This window comes from Chinchilla lanigera, unplaced genomic scaffold (assembly GCF_000276665.1).
Source record: "Chinchilla lanigera isolate Chin_1 unplaced genomic scaffold, ChiLan1.0 scaffold00005, whole genome shotgun sequence".
Taxonomy (NCBI): Eukaryota; Metazoa; Chordata; class Mammalia; order Rodentia; family Chinchillidae; genus Chinchilla; species Chinchilla lanigera.
Window position 1 is genome coordinate 41,785,588 of NW_004955406.1, and position 21,548 is coordinate 41,807,135.

General features: G+C 44.2%; 2 protein-coding genes across 3 annotated transcripts in view; one reads left to right on the top strand and one right to left on the bottom strand.

The window, feature by feature from the left end:
* Positions 1-2,690: 2,690 nt before the first annotated feature.
* Positions 2,691-15,554, bottom strand: Fam72a (family with sequence similarity 72, member A). Of its 2 annotated transcripts, none has more exons than XM_013523086.1 (4): positions 15,471-15,554; positions 11,519-11,596; positions 7,407-7,531; positions 2,691-2,924 (listed from the first exon to the last, which is right to left on the bottom strand). In XM_013523086.1, the coding sequence occupies exons 1-4, from the start codon at positions 15,533-15,535 to the stop codon at positions 2,830-2,832; spliced, it is 363 nt and encodes a 120-aa protein (XP_013378540.1). In that variant the 5' UTR covers positions 15,536-15,554; the 3' UTR covers positions 2,691-2,829. The 2 variants fall into 2 exon arrangements, with proteins under 2 accessions (XP_013378540.1, XP_005375444.1); XM_005375387.2 differs by lacking the exon at positions 15,471-15,554 and adding an exon at positions 14,327-15,462.
* Positions 15,555-15,647: 93 nt separating this feature from the next.
* Srgap2 (SLIT-ROBO Rho GTPase activating protein 2) overlaps positions 15,648-21,548 on the top strand; it is a 249,497-nt gene continuing 243,596 nt past the window's right edge. Inside the window, exons 1-2 of the mRNA XM_005375386.2 lie at positions 15,648-15,776; positions 17,391-18,005. Coding sequence (XP_005375443.1) covers positions 17,939-18,005 — 67 coding nt within the window. The 5' untranslated portion in view covers positions 15,648-15,776; positions 17,391-17,938. The remainder of the gene's footprint in view (positions 15,777-17,390; positions 18,006-21,548) is intronic.

Sequence of the window (21,548 nt, forward strand, 5' to 3'; positions counted from 1 at the left end):
GTGAAAAAGAGCTGCGTAATTTGAAACATTGTCCAGCTGGAGTGGAATCACATGGAGGCTTGCTTTAGTCAGGGCACCTCAGTCTTGCTTTTGCTTTTCAAAGAGTCTCTGTCGGCCATGGCCTTCGGATGGATGAGCTGAATGGGAACCGAATGAACGCCATGCAATTTTAACCTTCACGTTCTCTTTCCCAGCACTTAATTTTTCTTCTCTAAATTAAACAAGTTAACTGAAGAAATGTACAATCCACTTATTTTTCTTTTATCCATATGCCTACCTTGTTTCAGAAGAACAAAAAATTTTTTAATTAGTCCATGGTTGCAGGACATGAAGATTACATTCTTCCTGGGAAGTGGGTATGAGCACTGACCACATCTTAATTCTTTTCATCCCCTTCTCCTTCCCTCCCTCCATCTCTTGGTCCTCTTCCCATTTACAAAAGATCTAGCTACCCGGTTCCTACTACCTACCTTCTATTTTGCTCTTTATAGATTGGTGGTTTCTCATATACAAGAAACCAAGCATTATTTAAACTTGTGTCTGATTTACTTCACTTAACATTATGGTCTCAAAGTGCATCCATTTTCCTACCAATGACTCATTTATCCTTCTTAAAGGCAGAGTGGCACTCCATTGGGTATAAATGTCACAGTTTTTTTTAATCTATTCATCCTTTTATTGGCATGTAGGCCACTTCCAAGATTTAGCTATTACAAATTGTGCTGCTACAAACATGGGTATGTATGTATTACTATGATATTTTTAATTCTTTTGGGAAGATACCTCAAAGGGGAATAGCTGGATTGAACAGAATTCCTATTTTTAGTTTTCAGAACAAAAATTTAAGACATATTAAAGAAAAAAATTCAAAAACAAACTGTTCCACGCTCATTCCTTCGGTTGTTTGGATGACCTTCCGTCAGTAGTGCTGGTCAGTGCAAAAGACTCATGGAAAAGTTTTATAGGCATTAGTTACACTGCTTCTGGAAGCATCCTTATCCAGCTCTAGAGCACATGATTCTAGCCAGGCCTATGGTCATTTTTACCCTAAGACTGAATCAATTGGAATTTGTTCAACCTTCAAATCTCTCATCTGCCCTTACCAAGGTTACATAACAATGTGGCTTGCTCCCAGCATGCAGTGGGGCTGGTCAGATCACGACTGATTCACGCCTGCAGATGCTCAAGGGTCCAGCCCAAAGCGAGGAGTAGGAGTGCTGGAGCCAGTCTGTCTGAGTTTGCATCAGTCCACACCTCTGACCGGTTGTGTGACCTCAGACTGATTACTAAACCTCTCTATGCCTCACCAGTTTTATCAGTAAAAGAAGAAATAATGATGGTGCTGCCTCCTGGATTTGATGTGTGGAGTAGGTGAGTTAATATATGAATCCCTGAGAACAGTGTCTGGCACATGGTCAGGACTGGATAAAGATGAGCCTTATGTCTACACTTCATACACTGTTTCTTTACATTTTTAGGTAAGATAAGTGGGTGTCTTAAAAAAATAAAAGCAGGATGGTCATTTTTAGAACCAACTTTATTTACAAAATTGCAACTCAGTCTGCTTTGGTAACATTATTGAAAAAAATGCCCACAACTGAGATATTAGCTAAGGCAATACATTGATTTCAGCTTCACATAAAACCAGGATCCACTACCCCACTTTCCTATCCCTGTTGGCTCTGAACGCAGGTTTCACAGACAAACACACAAATAAACAAACAATGAAAACAGAAAAAGTTTATAATGTAGAATGGCTTAAACGAACCACTTCTTTCGTCATTTTTTTTCTACTTTAGGGTTTGGAAAGAGATACTTACATAAAATTTGCTGTTTAGAGAGAAAGCCCTGGGCAATGGGGCACTTAAAGGTGAAGGTTTACTTAACCTGACATTTATAATACAATATCCATAATGGCTTTAGAATAACAAAAATAAATAACCTCGGTAAGCATACATTGATAATTTTATGACAAACTTGTATCTAACATCATCCTGAGAGATTAGAAGATCTCACTATGTATTTAAAGTTTTGATTTATTCTGTAAGCTGAGTTACAGTCTTGTTCCATATTAAAGCAGCTGTCAGCACTGTAACACGTAATAACCAGCACTGATGGAAAATTAACACCCTGCTCTTTTTTGTTTTTTTGAGATAGGGTCTTACTATTTATGTAGCTCAAGCTGGCCTTGAGCTCACGGTGTGGCCCAGGCTAACCTTGAACGCCAGGCAATCTTCCTGCATCAGGCTCCCAAGAGCTATGATTGTAGTCATGCACCAGCGTGCCCAGCCACCCTGCCTTTTCTTTCTTTCTTTCTTTTTTTTTTTTTTTTTGTCTTTTTGAGACAGGGTTTTGCTATGCAGTTTAGCTTGGCCTTAAACTCACTTTGTAGCTCAGGCTAGCCTCTAACTCTCAGTGATCCTCCTGCCTCAGCCTCCCAAATAGTGGGATTACAGGCATGTGCCACCACATCCAGCTGCCCTGCTCCTTTTTTAACACTGTTAATATTCAGCTGAGTAATGTACTTGTGGTTAATTATATGAGTTAGTAAAAACACCCTTTATTCAGGAATCTTTTCTTACCTAAAGTTAAAATTCACATATATTGGGCATAGAAGATAAAAACAACTCCATTGGCTTAAAGGAAACTGAGGTAACTAATTTGAGATAGCAAATAAATAAACCAACAAATGCTTCATTTTTGTTTTAAAACAAAACAACAACAATAAAAACAAAAAGAAATCACTGGCAAATCCTCATTAACAATTTTTAAGTTGATCCGTGAACATATAAATAGGAAAAAGTTATGAAAAATATTATGTAATTCCGCTCATCGAATACACTCCTCTGCTGAGACATCTAACACATCTTCATCTGTACTCTCTTCTACCTCTGGCAAGTTGCCCCAAAGTAGGAAGTTTATACCTGGAAATAAAAGGTCATAAAATCTTTAGTGCTCACAATTATTATAATTCAGAACATGATATACAAAATTTAATCATATGTTATTCTTCTATGAACCAGTATTGACAGTAAAGAGAGTAAAGAGAACAGCTATTAAATGATAGACTACAAATAAAATTATCATCCATCTGGGACACAAACATTCTTTTTGCTGTTGGCAGTGTTGGGGATCAAACTCAGGGCTTTATGCAAGAACTCTACACTGAGCTACACCTCATCTTGCAAACATTCTGTAAGCCCTTTTAAGCAAGAGCTTGAATTTTAGAATCTTAAAACTCAAAAGGATCTCAGGAATCTGCCTTCTCAAATCCTGCCTCCAGCAACATTATGCCGTAATCACGCTATACTGATTATTCTTTAATCTATTTTAGTGATCTTTGAGAATGGTGGTCTTGGGCCAGGGATATAGCTCAGTGGCACAGTGCCTGCCTGGCAAGTGCAAGGACCTGAGTTTGATTCCCGGTACAAAAAAAAAAAAAAAAATGGTGGTCTGGAGCAACCTATTCAGGGCCCCTCCTTTTTCTCAGGAGCTATTTCTATTTCCCGTTCCTTTTCTCCAATAAATTTTCCTACTCTTAAAAAAAAAAAAAAGAATGGTGGTCTCACAAAAACTACATGTGTGGTGGCCAATGCCTCTAAATCCCAACACTCCAGGAGGCTGAGGCAGGATAGCAAGTTGGAGCCCAGCCTGGACATCTTAGTGACAGTAAGAGTCTGTTTCAAAGAAAAGAATTTCACAAGATTCTTTTAGATTAAGAGTCCCTTTGGAGGGCTGAAGGAAAATCCTTGAATAAATCTCCTCGTGTCTTCTATAAGCATAGCAGTAACTGGTGTCATTTTTCTGATAAAAAAAGCAAGATTTTAGAGCCAGCTATAATCTGAACTGTAATCCTTGAAGTAGGTGGGCTCCAGTCTACAGGCTGTCAAAACAGAGCTGTAAACTTCAGGACCAGGTCGCAACAGACAATACTGGTAACAGAACAATGACCTAAATCTCATTTAGAAAGATTAGTCAGAAATCATGCTGAGGGGCAGGCGGGGTGGTGCATGCCTGTAATCCCAGTCCTTGGGAGGCTGAGGCAGGATCCTTGTAAATTCGAGACTAACTTGGGCTACAAAGTGAGCTCAAGGCTGGCCTGAATTGCATAGTGAGACCCTGTCTCAAAAAGACAAACAAAACAAAGCAAAACAAAAAACTCCCCCAAAACAAATACCCCCCCCCAAAAAAAAACTCACATAGAATTCACACTGAGGATCTGGCAGAATACAGTATGAGACTAAACACACTAAAGATAACAAGATGGTTTATTCTGGGTATGTACTATATTACAGCTTGAGTGTAATAAATTGGGGGAAAAAAATGACCTCTAGAAGGCAAAGGAAGTTCCACAAGAAAAGCAAATATCAAGCTGTCCAGCGGACAGGGTGGGCACAAGGAAGACTTTGCAGCTCAGGACAACCCACGGCCACATGGTGGGACGCGATGAGCCACGGCATGGATTTGGACTTGAACCCAGTTCCCAGTGCTACCAGTACTCTAGGTCTGGTGTCACTGCTTTCCTTACAGAAGGATACAACCACAGGCAATAGATTTAAACATTTTATGCAATGGTATAAAACAATACATGTTTATCTAGTTTATCATTCATTATGTTCATTGGGAGGTTTACTTATTTGATATACAGACTTAGTTCATTTATTTTTAATTCTGTAGAGTAACCCATCGTGTGGATTTAAAAAATATATCTATATCTCTATATCTATATATATCTATATATCTATACCTAGTATATCACTTATCCACTAGCTGCCCATCCTGCACAGGTGCCCAAAGAGACATGTACAAGAGGTGTGTGTTACACTGCTGAAGAGTGGAAATAATCAACTGTTTCATTTGAAAGAAATATCAGAATCTAAACAGGCCAAAAAAATTAGCATTTATTTGATGCTAGTGAGAATACAGTTACATACCATATTATTTTCTGTAATTTTTTGGTTTGAATTGCTTATTATGAAAAATATCCCCCCCCTCCCACCAAGATTGAATTCTGATTCTAGTAACAGGCATTGAAAAGCTGACAGGATTGCAGGGAACGTAGGCTCAAATTTAAGTAAAAGTTAGAACTCAGAAAAATAATTGGAAAGCTGAAGCTGTGAGAGTATTTGCCCAAAATATAAGGAATTTGAGCTAAGAATTCCCAATCTTCTTTGGGAAAGCTCTGGGAAACCCAGATTTCTATGTGAAGGCTACCCTAGAACACAGACCCGCAAGGGTTCTTTTGAGTCTAAGCATTCTAGAATTTGTGAAACCTGTGCCTTCATTCCTTCGGTGTTACTGATTCAGCTGATTAAAGGATAGTCCCCATGCCATTAGGAACACTCATACACACAGCACCTAGAAAATCTTACTTTAAATCATAGCAGTGAGGTTATAAACGAGAAGTCATATTCTTAGAGTCAATACTCATGGCCACGAAGCAGCTCAGCACAATTGGTTCAAAGGAGAAAAAATAAACTGGGAGATTGAATCTGACAGAAGCGCCACCTTCCTTTCTCTGTTAAGAAGAGAGGAAGGAAATCCTGTGACACATCTGTTTCTCATGGATTAGGTTCAGTGCTAATAGGAGAATGCTGGGCTTTTATCTTTGCAAAATTTACCAATATTAAAAAGTAAATCAAAATTGAAAAATCTCCACCCAATGTTTTGAATCCTCTGAAGCAGGAAAAATGATATCAAGATGGAAAGTTCCTTTAATGTGTTCCATTAGCAACACAGTTATAACACTGAAGGCCTAAATTAGGAGCCTATGTCCTACTTAGTGGAGTTCAGAAAAGTCCTTGCTTCAAAAGGGCCTTCTTAGCATACAGTCTTAAATTAAGACCTCTGAAAAGATGGAATTAAGAGCCACAGCTCAATCCCAGGTGATTTAAAAAAAAAAAAAATCAGCCTATAAAAAACCCAAGCATAATGGGAAGGTTTAAAGACCCTGGCAACCTAGCTCACAATTCATGAGCTTTTGGTTGTGAAGGCAAATCAAGTTTAAAAGAAAGAGAAAAAGAAAAAAAGAAGAAATAGATTTTAAATTCCAAAGACTAAAACACACATTTAAAAACTTGAAGCTAGTTGTGGTGGCGCACACCTAAAATCCCAGCACTTGGGAGGCTGAGGCAGGAAGGTCACCACAAGTTCAAGGCCAGCCTGGGCTATGCAGTGAGTTTAAGGCCAGCCTCAACTGCACAGTGAGGCCCTGTCTCGAAAGAAAGAAAGAAAGATGGATGCGAGTTCAAGTCCAGGCTGGCCAATAAATGAATGAATGAATGAATGAATGCTAGAGATGTAGCTCAGTGTGAAGCCCCTGGGTTCAATCCCCCATTACTGCAAAAAACAAAAACAGAAAAACATCTGAGAGGGTTAGTACCAAATTAAATCATCAAGTTCCTTTTTTCATTCTTTTTTGAGACAGTGTCTTCCCAAGTCACTAAATTGCTCAGACTGGTCTTACACTTGTGTTCCTCCTGCCTCAGCCTCCTCCATTTCTGGGATTATACACATGTACCACCATGCCCTACCTGTCAGGTTCCTTAATGTCAACCTAGTCTTTTGTGTAAATAGCTATTAGACATTGAGAACATCTGCCCTATAATAAAACTGAATGACTCTAGGCAATATGAAAAGTATCATATACATACTCATAAGAATTGGTAGTTTATTTGCTTACAAAAATAACTATATAGGGTCGGGGATATAGCTCAGTGGCATAGCACCCGCCTGGCAAGCACAAGGTCCTGAGTTCTATTCCTGGTGCCAAAAAAAAAAAACAAAAAAACAAACCTGGTATAACATATTGGTAATAAGTATTTCCCTTGACTAAAATTCTATAACTTATTAATATAGATGTCAAAATGTCTATTTTTATCCTAAAGAATTACCAAATACAGAGGTTACCTAGTCCTCCTCTTCCCACCTCCATTGGCCTAGCCTCTTTATCCTTTCTCTCTCTCTCTCTCTCTCTCTCTCTCTCTCTCTCTCTCACACACACACACACACACACACGACTATCATGTTTAAAAATCTTCCTGTAATTCTAGCACTTGGGAGGCCAAGGCAGGGCAATCTCAAGTTTGAGGCCAGCTTGGGCTACCTAGTGAGTTCAAGGACAACCTGGACTACATGATGAGACAAAAACCAAAACAAAATCTCCAAAAATTCTCTGAGGTCATAATAGGCATCAAGGTGGTAATTTGGAGCAATTAAAATATTAGTTTAAAAAAACCAAGAAATCCAGCAAAGTTTGAAACTCTTCAATACAATGGTCAACACAGAGATGGCAATTAATTTTGGCTACTAGTTTTTCTAGATGACTCTCTGGGAGAACTATCGGGAACGACCTGAAGTTTCCTGCTAGCCGATCCAGTTCCGCTCTGGACTGCTTTACTTCTTACCTGTGGAGTCCAGTCTGTTAATACCATAAACAGCCCGGCTGTGGAACATCCAGAAGTGTCCATTGTTGCAGGAAAGAAGGCAGGAACTACAGGGAACAATCACGTGATAACCGACAATGTTTCCACTGAAAAAGAACGTAAATGCTGTTAGATACCGTGCAATAACTGACCGTGGAAGCACTTCGAGGTGCTAATGCAAACAGGCGACAAAATTTAGAGTCTGTTTCTTCCAAACAGCCCCTGTTGCTAGGGTCTTTGGGATGGGCATTACTCTGATAACGGCTGCAGTCCCCCGCCCCCCCGCCGCCCCACCCCCCGCTGCCCCAGTGGGAAAAGAGTGGTAAGTTAAGTGAAATGATACTAATACACTGTCATCTTTTTTTTGCTACTTTTACTTTATGTATTCCTTCCTCAGCAGCTAGCTTCTGGATGGGATTTGTTCTGTAGAGAACAAATATAAGGTTGCGGTTTCTTCTATGAAATATCCCACATTGATGTGCTATTCAGACAAAATATATAAAGTAAGTTCAGGTCTGTGGGTGAAGGCTTTCCCCACCCCAAGACTGTTGCAAGTTGGGCTTCTCCATGCTCTTGCTCCACGCCAGCACCTAAAAACTGTTTCAGCAGATGGAGCGGTAGGAAGACAGCTCGCGTCCCTGTGAACCAAACACACTGGCTGTTCTAATTTTAACTGCAGTGTTTTTGAAGGCATTCAGAACTAAAGCAAATCCTTAGGCTCTAAAAGAAGACAAGAAAGTTCTTACTGTCTTCCTATTACCCAGCCGATTATAAGCAGCTCACTGGTCCACAACTTTTTTCCCAGCTAGTCACACACTAAGTAGAGTGAACATACAGGGAACATTTTAGTACTTCCTTTAAAAAAAAATGGCACCATGGGCTATTTATACTTTGAGTTGTAAAAATTCTTAGGATAGCTGGGTCTCATCTGTGAGATGGGGGAGGCAGTTATTTTTGGGAGACCCCATAAAGAATACCATAGAAGGTACAAGCCCTCCATAATGTCTTCTAACCATAACCTGCTTGAAAGGCAAACAGATGAAAACAGAAATCATTTTTAGATGAGGACTGACTGTTATTTGATATATATATATATATTTTTTGGGGGGGTACTGGAAATTGAACTCAGGACCTCGTGCTTGCCAGGCAGGTGCTTGCCAGGCAGGCCCTGTGCCACTGAGCTATATCCCCGGCTCCCCTGACCATTATTTGGAGACTATATTGCAAGAATAAATTATGTGACTTTAATTACCACCTATTTTCATTCATTTATCTGTTCAGCCCCTCAGCTAAAGTTTACTGAGCATCTACTTCATGCCAAGCACTGTTCTAGCTGCTAGGACCAACTGTAGACAAAACTAAGTCCTTATTCTCAGACCATTTTGCTCCCTTGTTAAAACCCCTTCCATGGTTTCCCATGAGCCAAAAGTGAAAATAAGAAAACCTCTCCATACCAGGGTCTAGAACAGTGGTGGTGAACCTTTTAGAGACGAGTGCCCACAGTGCAGTCCAAAACCAGGTTATTTACTGCAAAGCACCAACACTGCAACTAAATGTGAATGCTGAGGTTTTAGTTTAGGAAAAACAACTCATAGCTTAACATCTTTTGTCTTAAAAGAAAAATAAATAACGCATGTGCCATAGGTTTGCCGATCCTGCCCTAGAAGATCTTATGTGACTAAAACAGTAGCCACATGGGACCACTGAGTGCTGAACTGAGTCTTCTGTAAGTGTAAAATATAAACCAGATTTTGAAGAGCACGGGAAAAAAGTAAGAATGTGAGAGCTGGGAGGTTGAGGCTGAAGGATTGCAAATTCAAGCCCAGCCCGGACAATTTTGTGATTTTAAAAAGACCTTGTCTCAAAATTAAAAAATAAAAAGGGCTGGGGTTGTAGCTCAGGGTGAAGGCCCCAGGTTCAATTCCCAGTACTGCCAAAAAAAAAGAAAAAAGAAAGATATTATTCCATTAATTATTTTGTGTTGGTTTCATGTGGAAACAATAGTATCTTGGATATACTGTGCTAAATCTTGGATATACTGGTAAATAAAATATATGGCTAATATTAACTATACTTGTTCCTTTTAACTTTTAAAAATATTAGTAGAAAAATTTAGCTGAGTATGATGGTGCGTGCCCATAATCCTAGCCCTTGGGAGGCTGAGGCAGGAAGATCACTGTGAGTTCAAGGCCAACCTGGGCTACAAAGTAAGTTCAGCCTAAAATGCATAGCAAAACCTAATCTCAAAAAGATTAAAAAAAAAGTTGGCTTGGGTATTTCTATTAGACAACATTGGTCCAGATTCTAGGTTCTGAAGTTTTTTTGGAGACAAGTTCTTGCTGTATAGCCCAGGCAAATCTCAATCTGTGATCTTCCTGCCTCAGCCTCCTGAGTGCTGGGAATACAGGTGTGTGCCACTAAGACCAGTTCAGAGTACATTTGAACCTCTTTATACTATTCCTTCCCTCCATGTTCACATCTTAACCCCATTAGTCAACATCTTTTTATTGCTTGAACATACTAGGTCTTTCAGGAGGTAGTACTGGGAACTGAACCTATGGCCTTTACACTGCACAACACCCCTGGCCCTTTTTATTTTCTGAGACAGGGGCTCAGGAAGTCACCAAGCTGTCCCGGCTGCACTTGAACTTGCCTCCACCCCTCTGAGTGCTCAGAGCACAGGTGTGCGCTACCACACCTGGCACGGAAGTTTCTCTGTGTACGAGTTCTTTGCATTTGCTGTTCCCCTGCCTAAAACATTATTCCTCTGGCTTCTTTTCACTGGCTAGGACCTCACTCCAATGTCATAGCTTTATGAGCTGGCTTCCCTGACCATGATATTTAAAACAACTCTCACCTACTCTCCCAACTTCTGTTATTCTCTATCACTTATTCTTATTTCCTTTGGAGTACTTCCCACTATATTAAATATCCTACTTAAGTATCATATTGACTGTGACCATTTCCCCACTAGAATATCACATCTAAATGCCAATGACTTTACTTCGCTCACAAGTGCGCTACCATCCCAGCAGCAGGCAGAGCCCTCTGGGTCAGCAGGCCCAGCAGCTGAGCACCGTGTAACAGCTGTTTTTCTAAACTAAAAACGCAGTATTCAAGTTTAATTGCAGTGTTGACACTTTGCAGTAAATAAGTAGGTTTGGGGTTGCAGTCTGGGCTCTCATCTCTAAAAGGTTCACCATCACTGCACTGTAACAATGGTTTGTACCCGGTAGGTCCTCAATATAAGTATAGCTTGGATGGAGGAATTCAAACAATCGCTAACACGTAATAGTTTGATGATTTAAATAATTAGAATTACAATTTGTAATTCAAATCTCATTCAAATGAGAAAATTTCAACTTTTCTAGAGTGGAAATAATAACACAAAGCTGCCTACCTTTCAAAAGATACTGGCAATAACTCTCATCTATGTTTTATTTATAGCTTATCAGCCTTTTAACATTCATAATTCATGTCTTCTTCACCACTTTATAGAGTAAATACAGAAGACATTTCACTATCTATTAATAAGATAAAAAATTAAGGTCCCCTCCGTCCTCATTGTTTTTGCTGTCTTCTGCCTGCCGTGAAATGTCCTCCTCTGTGAGGCCTGTCTACTGTGCCATCCCGCCTTGGAGTCAACCAATTATGGACTAAAAACTCTGCAAAGTATGAGCTAAATAAATCTTTCCTCCCTTAAAGAAAAAATAAGGAAACAAAAGTTCAGAGGTTTAGAGGTTAAAGGAACTTATGCAAGATTGTATAGACAGTAAAGGAAGGGCCAGGGCTCAAATTTGACTTTTATGACTATAATTCCTGTGCTGGGACCCGCTCATCCCCCACTGTCTTATTCTGGGGGGAAGAAATCAGATAACTATGAGCGCACTTTGAAAAATTACAACATCATATACAAATGTGAAGTATTACAAGATCCTTTAAAAAAAAATAGCTCTAAGTAACAAATGGTTTTGCAATGGCTCGTTGCATGGGTTAGATCAGTGCTCGTTGCAGCCCACTGAACCTTTCTCTGGGCTGTGGTGTCAACATCCATCTTCCAGATGAAGGTGATCAAGAATATTGCCGCCAATTACCATTTTAAACACGCGATGTCCTTCAGTTTACACTTGCAGATTTCAGTGAAATAGCATCTTCCAATGAAGTCCACTGTGCTGTAGAATGAAAAAGTTCCCAGTCAGATCTACTTTAAAAAATTGAACTGTGGCCAAAAAAAAAAAAAAAAAATTATCATCTTAATTTTTAAGTGTACTGTTCAAAAGTGTTAAATATAGTCACACTGTCATGCAGCAAATCTTCAGGTCTTCTTCACACTGCAAAACTCTGTACTTAATTCATAACAATTCCCCACTTACCAATTCCCAGCTCCTGGCCACTACCATTAGACTTTCTAAGATTTGTCTATGCTAGATGCTGCATGTACGTAGAATCATATAGCATTTGTCTTTTTGTAACTGGTTTATTTTACTTAGCATAATATCCTCATAGTTCATCCATGCTGTGGCATATGACAGAACTGTCTTCCTCTTAAGGCTGAATAATATGCTATTGTATGAACATACATTTTGTTTATTCACTCATCAGTTGAGTCAATGGACATTTGAATTATGTCTATCTACTGGCTATTGTGAATAATGCTGCTGTGAATATGAGTGTGCAAATCAAATATTTTCTGAAGATCTTGCTTTGAACACACACATACTTTTTTTTTGGTGGGCAGGGCCTCTAAACTGAGTTATATCTGCAGCTCTTTTTTATTTTTTATTTTGAGATAGGGTCTCATTAAGTTGCTAAATTGTCTTTGCTGGGTTTGCACTTATGATGCTCCTGCCTTAGCCTCCCAGAGTGCTATTACAGGCATGTACCACCCACCTGGCCTGCTTTGGATTCTTTTAGACAAATACCATGTGGAACTACTGGTAACCATACCGTTTTCCATAGGGGCTGTACCATTTTACATTCCCACAGTATATAAGGGTTCTAATTTCTCCACATTCTTAGCATAGAATGTACTTTAGTCATTTAGTACAAATTTTGTAAATCTAGAGCTGAAAGAGACTCTAAAACAGAGTTACAGTATATTTTGTAAGAACCAGTTAATATTTATGAGTTCACTATACATACCTGGAAAATCTTTTTTTTTTTTTTGGTCTTTTTGAGACAGGGTCTCATTATGTAGTTCAGGCTGGCCTTGTACTCACTTTGCAGCCCAGGCTGGTCTCCAGCTCACAACAATCCTCCTGCCTCAGCTTCCCTAGTGCTGGGATTACAGGCGTGTACCACCACGCCCAGTGGAAAATCTATTTTTAAAGATCTTACGTGTTCATTGATTCACACATATCTTACTACATTGGTCTATCACTATTAGAGCTCTGTCAAAGAACAATAGGAAAGACTTACTGTTCAAAAGAAAAGAGAAACTGGGAAGGGGAAAGGGGAAAGGAAAAGAAAAAAATATAGATATACACAAGATAGCATAGTTATACAGCTAGTTTCTCTTAGTTCACTGAAAAGAAAGGTTTGAGCTAATATTGTTTGGACAATATTTCTTGCCTATATCTTGTACTATAAAGATAACAATATGCAATGTATTAATTATTGTTACTGTCCTACTAACCTGTTTTGAAACTGTTTGTTACTTTTATTTTTATTGTTTTTCCTCTCTTTAAAATAAAAGACTTGATTCTATTCTAGGCTGTAGTCCAACAATTCAAGTATTTGAGTCCTTCTTATGATTGCCTGTTACTACAGCTATTGTAGAAATGAACGGGGTAATATGTTAAATTTTTGTATGTGCTACTAAAAAGAAAAAAACTCTAGACAATAAATTGTGGAACACAAACTTAAAATATTAACCCATTTATCTCTGCAACAAATTAGAGCCTTTGGCTCTGCAGTTAGGCAGCACTACACTTAAACCAATTCACAAAATATTTCAAGAGAAGAGTGCACAGCTTGACTTGAGTATATTTAAAAACTTTTAAAACTTCTGTAATTATCATGAATTTCTTTTAAATAAAGGCTATAATATATTTCTTCTAAGTCTTTGTCCAAGGACTTGGAGAATAGTTGCCCATTCCTAGTTTGCTTAACTATTTTCCTTTCTTTTCTTTTTTTGGGAATCGAACTCAGGGCCTTGAGCTTCCCAGGCACTGTGCTGCCGAGCTTCATCCCCAGCCCAATCAAGATATATCTGAGTAAAATAAAACGGCTATTTTATCAAATAGGAAGCAAAATTTAAGGAGGCCACACTTAAAAGCGAGAAGAGGCAGAAAATAGATTTTAAAAGGATTCAACTATGCAAACTGATGTGCAATATCCAAAATGGGCTTTATGGGGATAAGAAATTATCTTAAGGTTACGTATTTTTCTGTCCCATAAAGATCTATTTAGGTCTCTCTCACTGCGGGGTTGGAGAGGGGTTGAGAAACAAATTTTAAAGCATGGACAACGGATCTGATTGAGCATACTACTTGCAAATAACGGTAGAAAACTTTTGGTTTGGTGTAAAACTTTAAGAATAAGAATGAAAATCTTATGCGATTTATCTACAAGAGTACAGACAATCTTGCCTGAATTTGCCTCCAGTCTAAGTCATGGACTTGATTCAGTGAAACAGGATGGTTGGGCAGGGATCCAACTTAAGGAGTGTGTGGCCACGTGACTATAATTGAACTAGAGGCATTACAGCAGGACTGACCACTTCGGCTAAACCACAGACTACGTCCAGACAGTCTGCCCACTTAGACCTACTCCAAGGGCATCATCAGACTTTCAGGAGTGGCTGGAACACCAAATGATAACCTCCTCATTGACTCCCGGACATCCAAGCCATACACGTTCCCGTTTAAAGGCCACCGCTGCCCACCTCTAGTTTAACTTACGTGGTTGGAGGGATGTCTGTAGAGAAAAGGTCTATGTCAGTATCAGCCAGCAACACAGCCTTCATTCCCCTAGAGCTGAGCACTTGTTTACAGAATTTGCAACACAGGATGGACACGCATCGGTCCTCGAAACTACAACTGCTGGTGGTCATAGCGTCCCACGGAGGATGAGGCGCGGGATTTTTGAAAATGCAAACAGGAACAATACCCTTCCTACTTTGATTTCCCTGGCGGGGGTGAATCAAATCAGAACCTGCGGTCTCGGATTCTTCTCTAAGCGCTAACACTGGGAAGGAACAGGGTATTTCGCTGCTTTCCCGGTGGAAGGGTAAAAATACTATTTATTGAGTGGGAACAGCGAATCTGGCTTCTTTGCAACTTTCCTTGAAGGGTGGAGTTGGCGGTGCGGAAGCAGGAGGCCGAGTTGGCGGAAACTCCTGGCTGTCTGCTGTCCGGAAGGGCGCTCTCCTCTTCAGCTCCCGAGTCTCCACGACGCTCCTTCCCCGGGTCCCGCACTCGGACCCCAGGCTACCCTCAGCGGCCCCGTCCCGCTTTCCGGGGCTCCTCGAGGCTCTCCCGCAGCGGCCGCTCCCGAGCGAGCGGTGGTGGTGGTGGAACGGGGCGGAGGTCGCTTTTAGGCTAAGTCCACGCAGGAGTCCACGTTCGTTTGGGGGTTAATCTTCCGCTTTCTGTGCCTTTCCAACCGGCTGTCAGTTTGAACTGCCAGCGCCGTGCACCGATTGGGAGAAGTAGAGTCCGCCCTACGTCGCGCATTGGAAGGCCGGCGGCCTTCACCTACAAGAGCTTAGTGGCTTGCAGACCATACGCCCAGCCCCAGTAACGGTGCAGAGATCAGTTCGGCTTTCTGGTTGGTCAAGATTGGCCCCGCCTCCCATCTCATTGGTCGGTCTCTGCAGGTTGGGGCCTTTGCCAACACACGCCCTTTGCACTTCTTATTGGAGGATTTCTACAGTCCCCGCCGAGCTCTACTCTCTATTGGCTAAAAATTCTCACAACGCCCCGCCTCTCTACTCAGGTCCAATTGGTCTTGCAGTCTCCCAAGAGTTTGTGTTTGGCTGTTGGTTCATTTTAGTCCCACCCATCAATTCTACTAAGGGATTCGCCAGCCCTAGGAGGAGCTTACCGTGGGACCACGCCTCGGTAGTGAGTGCTAGTCACGCCTCCAAGTTTGTCTGTTCCGCCCCTCATTCCTGGCTTCTCCGGATCAGCTATTTCTATTGGCTGAAAACCCTATCGGTCGATAGAAAGCGGGCGGTGATTGGCTAGGAGGTGGGTCCTGCTTCCCGGCGGGGTCCTGCGGAGTTGGCTGAGGCTCCTCGGGGGACTGGGGGGCCGAGCTGCGTAGAAGCGGGTGGCTAGGAAGAGAGGGGAGGAGAGCTCTGAGAGGGAAGCGGAGTCGGGGGCCTGGGACCTATCTCGTCAGAGCCAGGTAAAGGCTCCTTTCCTTCCCCTTTCTTCCCGGCTGCCAGGCTGGAGCCCTGACTGAAGGGACCCCGGCCAGGGCGGGAAGGAGAGGGCGCGGATGCCCCCGGCCCGGAGTCCCACGGGCTGCCCCCCGCCCCCGACCCTCTCGGAGTCTCCCGGCGCAGCCCATAATACTTCTCCGGACGGCGTGTCCCCCGCCCGTCACCGCCCGGCGCGCCGCCCGTCCCGCCCGTGCCGCTCCCAGCCCCCTCCCGGGCCCGGCGGCCTGGGGCTGCGCGCTGGCAGCGCCCGCGCCCCCGCCGGCCTCTCCCGCTGTCTCCCAGCCCCGGAAGCCGGCCCAAGTCGCAGCAGGACCCAGAGGGTGGGAATTCCTCACAGCGTGCCGGGTCTTTCCCCGACCAGACCCCGGCCCCCCGGAGGGCTCTTTTCACCCGCAGACCCGCGTCTCGGAGCCCAGAGTTGCCCCCGACCTTGCCCTGCGCGCGACCTCGCAGCCCTCGTCGTCCCCGCCCCGCACCCCGAGGCCGTCCTCTCCCCGCACCCCTAGGCCGTCCCCGCCCCGCCACCCCGAGGCCGTCCTCTCTCCCGCCGTCAAGCTGTGCAGCTCAGTGGTCCTCGGGCGCCCGCCCCGCCTCAGACCGCACCTCACGCCCGCGTGCGCCCCGCCGCCTCGGCTCCCTCTTCTCTTCCTCCGGCCGCGGGGAGCGGGAGCCTCCTCCGGGACCTGAGGGGGCAGGGGCGGCCGAGAAGGGGCAGTCGCCCAGCGCCCGGCTCCTTGCTCTGCCCGCTGCTCCGTACCTCCCGGGCCCTGATCGAGGCGGGGTCTCCTCCCTGTGCGACCCTCTCCAACCCCTGCCCACCCCGCCTGGGACTGGGTGCTGTGTCTGGGATCCCAGGGCTTGGGTGACAAAACACACTGAGGGTGGCATGTAGAGTCACTCTCGTCCCTGGCTTCGGGGAGGTGACGGCTGCCTTCCGCCCCATCCCCCGGTTTTCCTGGTTCCGACCCTCGCCTCTAACCCGTTTCCTGCTTTTGCCGACCACATTGTTTCCCTGGATGTGTCCCGTGCCGAGCAGGCTTTTTCCTGCAACACCCCCCGCCTCCCATTCTGCTGCCAAGAGAAGCTAGTAACCAAAAACAAAACAACTGGGAGGAGGGGCGGGAAGGGAAGAAAAGTTGTGCCCGGGTGGCGTGTCCCTCTTCAGCTTTGATCCCCTTTGATGTCCAGGGAAGTGCCCCCCTGGGGGTTCAGGGGCCGCGTCGCGGGCAAGGCTGGGAGGGCCCCCTCGGGCTGGCGGCTGCCCAGCTCTCTCAGGGCTCGGGAAGCCGCCGAGGTGCCGCAGTCCCCGCCCGGGGCTCCGCGTTCCCGCCGCAGTCTCCGCCCGGAGCCCGCGCCGGCGGCTGCTCCAAAGTGTTTTCTTTCAGCCTTAAAACAAAATCCAGAGGGAGCTTCCTTCCTCCCCACCTCGCTGCTTTGGGCTCTGCCGGCCCTGCGGCGCTTGGCTGAGATGAATGGGCCCAGGCCAGGCTCTGAGCAACGTCCCCTACCCTACCCACTCTGCGATTAGGATCTGAGCTCGGGCTCATGGCCCCCTCCCCCTTTTCCTGCATTTACAGGCAAGTGAACCGGAGCAAACGACTTCCGATCCAGACCGCGCTGCTGCGGCTCCCGTTTGGGATTTGATTTGCAGTATCTTCGAGCCTGTGCGACAAAAAACCACGAAGCACGCCCAGCCCTGCCTGGCACCCAGATACAGACCCACTCCCTCCCGGGGACACAGCTGGGCGCGTCCACACCCCCGCACCCCCCACACCATGTTGTGCGGAAGGACTTCCACTCCCCTCCTGTGTCGTTGATGTCAGACCCCAGGCCAGCCTCTGGGCGCTGCAGTTCTCCCGGCTAAGGCTGCAGCTCCGGCTCCGGCTCCGGCTCTAGCACAGAATCAAGCTGCCTCCGCACACGGCCCCAGCGCCCACCGTCTGCATGTGCCCGTCGTAGCCGCCTGCCCAGCCCGCAGCCCGCGCTCCCTGGAGCGCTGGAGACCACCGCGGGGGGCCCCTTCTGCCCTTGGGAGAAGCGGTCTTGGAGTTATTGATTTCCGTGGTTGGATTTCTCCCGTGGATCTATCAATTCACAATTCGAATTTGGAAGAAAAAAGGAAAACATGACGTCTCCAGCCAAATTCAAAAAGGATAAGGAGATCATAGCAGAATACGATACTCAGGTCAAAGGTAAGGGCTTTGAAAAAATAACATAATGCACACGCTGTATGGACTGGTAAAGCGTGTATTTCCATCCTGATTTGTAGGCTGTTCATTTCTTTGGGTGGAGCAGGTGGGGTCGGCAGACCCCAGAGGTGGTTCCCATAGGGAGGGTCTGAGCCTCCGAAGGCTAGGCAGTGGCAGGGGTCACAGGTACCGGGAAGGAATTGTCTGAGTGGGTTTTAGGAATATATATGGGGCTGGCCATTATTTTGGCAGTCCTCTCCCCCAGGTTGAACAGGGTGGGGGGAGGGGCAGGAGGTTCTTGGATAGAAAAAAGACAGCAGTTTGCCTCTGGACATCTGGGTCAGGTGTCCTTGAAAGGCAGTTGAAATCTGACAGGTGTTTGGACATGTATTTCAGAGGTTGAAGAGTCTAGACAGAAAGGCAGCCTTGAGAAGGTGTACCATTTGGAGCACCTTGGGAGAGGCGGGGTTTGTTCTGATGCACTGTATTAGAGCATGAGATTTGTTATGGCACTGACCGCACAAATTTCCTAGCCATCTTGGGTGCACCTTGTACCTGCCTGGTCCCTGGTCATGCTGCATGTATCGGTGGAGATCAGAGAATAGACAGAATAAGGTTATCCACACCCAGCCTCCACCCTTACCTGAATCTGAATGCATTTGGGATGTTAGGGTTTCAGGGTGGTGCTGAGTATGGAAAAAGAGAAGACGTAATTGTTTAGTCCTTCTGTGTTGTCACCCTCTGCTCTAGAATGCATGCTTTCAAAGCCCCATTTCTTTTTCTGCAAAAATGAGAAGGGTAAAGCAAAATGTGGACACAGAGAAAGTAGGTGTTCTCTCTCCTCATCTAGTGTACTGGCTGGCTTGGCTGGTCAGTCAGAGCCCAAACCCAAATAGCCTTTTCTTAACCTCTTACAAGGGGTCTGTGCCTGTGAAAGAGCCCTAGCATGTATTTACAAGGTACTGTCCCTTCCTGACCAGTCACTGGAAATAGCCATGTGACTCCAGTCCATTGAGACCTTAGCTGGGGAGTGGGAGAGGTGGGTGGCCTTGAATGTTATACCACATGGTTGGAGCTCTGGATTTTCCTTTGTTTCAGAGTACAGAGGGATGGGCCCCTCCTTCCTTCCCTGCACCAATGCTAGACAAGACCTTTTTCTATCATAGAGGACTTGGGAAGGACCATGTCTGCCCTTTAATGATTGCCTGGGGTAGGAGTAGGGGTGAATTGTGAAAGGGGCAGCTCCCTTATCTGTTGGCAGGTTGGAAGGTAGTTTGAAGTACCCCACTGTGCCTGTAGGATCTTTTTTGTGTCATCAATTTGGTCAGTGCTGGAGGTGCCCTAAGGGACCTTCTATCCACTTGGCTGCAAATATTGGTAGATTTGTTACCGAGATGGGGGAGTTGATGATTGATAGCTTCAGTTGAACTGGGATTGAGAGAGGTGTGGTTGTGAGTTATAATTGAGGTCTTGGCCTCTTGTCACTGTTCCTAATCTGGCCTGTTTTTGTAAACAATAGGCCACTGGCCTCTCTGTCCTGTCCAGATGCTTTCTGCTCTGGGAATCCCCCCTGCAGTTTTACCCAGATGGGACATTTTAAAAAAAATGTATCTTATTTGTAACTGTTGCCAACCAGAGTGTTAATAACTTTGACTTTCCTGGATTTTCCAGAAGCTTAACCATTTGACTTAAGATGCAAAATGATTTTACAGGTTTATTTTTTGGAGGGTTCAAGGCTGATAGGTGTTAATACAATCTGCCAATTTTTTATTGGTAAAGGATTTGTCATGAGTGTCTCAAAATTAAACACTTCATGTACACTTCATGTACAGACATTGCTCACTAAAATGATGTAATATAATCAGCCACTTGGGGTTTCTCTTCAACCTTACCACCATCAGGAGACTGGCTTTGCTCCTTTATTTTTCCATTGACATGCTTCAAGATCATAGAGTTTTATAGATGACAAAACATGATGTCTTCCTTGTAGAAGGTCCTCCCTGAGTGGTTGTGGAATGGATCCGAATAGTTTGGTCCCTCATTTTACAGCTGAGGAGAGTACAGAGAACCAACAAGGCTTGTCCAAGGTCACACAGCTAGGTGGTAGCAGATCTGAAGCTAGAAGCGGATTTACCAACTCCCAACTCCCTATTCTCTATCTTTAGTATAAAACTTAACCTGATCAGGGTGGGGAAAAAAAAATCTTATTAAGGACCCCAAATCTATCAATGAATAATAGTAGTGATAGTGTTAATAGTTTACATTTTGTGTGCTCACTACATTCTTTCCTGTCCCAAGTGCTTTACATGAATGGTCTGGTTTAACCATTGCACTAATCTAGGAAGAGGGTATTGTCTCCTTCTGTTCACCACATGAGGAAACTGAGGCTTAGGAAGGACAGGAACCCTTCCAAGGTCACACAGCCAGATCACAGCAGCTTGGTGTCAGCTGTGTATTGAGTGTCTACTATGTGTTCTGGAAGCTTATGTTCCTGGAGACAAAGGGGCGGGGTTCAAGGTTGGCTGTGCCTCTAGTTACCTAGAAGCCCGGAGTCAGAATTTCGAGTTTCACTTTTTATATGTTCTGTGGGCCTCTTAGTGCTTGTCAGCCTTACTTCTCTTACAGATGTCAGGATGAAAAAGAAGACTGCGGTAACAAAACAGTTTGGATTGGTGGTTACAAGTTTTAGAGACAAGGGTCCAGGTTTAAATCTCCGTTTTGCCTCTCATTATATGCCTTGCCTCAGGCTCAGTTTCCTAATGTGGACAGTGGGCAAAATAATACGCATTTCCAAAGGTAGTTGAGTGCTCCGTGAGACAGTACATGTAAATCACTTAGCACAACACTGGGCTCTCATGGTCTGGTCCTACGCTTTGTTTGTGAGCCTTCTTGGGCTGACTAGTAAGGCTGCACTGTCTGTCCATTTCTAAAATGCTAGATGCTAAATGACAGGAATGTAACTTGAGTTCATCCGTAATAACTAAAGGTGCTTGGACATCAGTTTCCTTTTCTATAAAATGAACAGGAACAGATTGGCCATCGCTGTTCTGTATGTTTCTACCTGGAGCCTTGGGTCTGCTTTTCAGTTGCAATGGTTTGAATCAAATGTGCTCTAAATGGACTTTGCAGGACTCTCTCTAGCCTGTTGTTTTTGCCTCCCACCTGCTTGCATGTGCTCTGAAGAGCTCCTGAGACTGCAGCCCCAAGCCGACCCCAGCTTGGTTTTATGAGGGGTGTGCCTCCTTTGGCAGCCTGCTCTGGAGCTGCCCTTTTAAAAACCATCATTGTTTCTGGTTTGTGGGTGTTCAGATTCCTTTGAAAGTTCATGCCTTTCAGTGTTGGACTCAAAAGCATTAATATTCTTAGTCTTTCTGTGTAGCCTTTTCCAATTTATGAAGTGTTTTCATATATAGTAATCTCGGCAATTTTTTTTTTTTTTTTGAGACAGGGTCTTGCTATGTAGTTCAGGCTGGCTTTGAACTTGCAGCAGTCCTCCTGCTTCAGTCTCCCCAGTGGTGGGATTATAGGTATGCCCCACCACACCCA

Excerpts from the sequence above, each read along its gene's own strand:
- Fam72a (XM_005375387.2), bottom strand. The coding sequence starts at position 14,478 with ATGACCACCAGCAGTTGTAGTTTCGAGGACCGATGCGTGTCCATCCTG. Across the intron at positions 11,597-14,326 it reads ACAGACATCCCTCCAACCAC|CACAGTGGACTTCATTGGAA; the intron begins GTAAGTTAAACT and ends TTCATTCTACAG. Across the intron at positions 7,532-11,518 it reads GACATCGCGTGTTTAAAATG|TGGAAACATTGTCGGTTATC; the intron begins GTAATTGGCGGC and ends GTTCTTTTTCAG.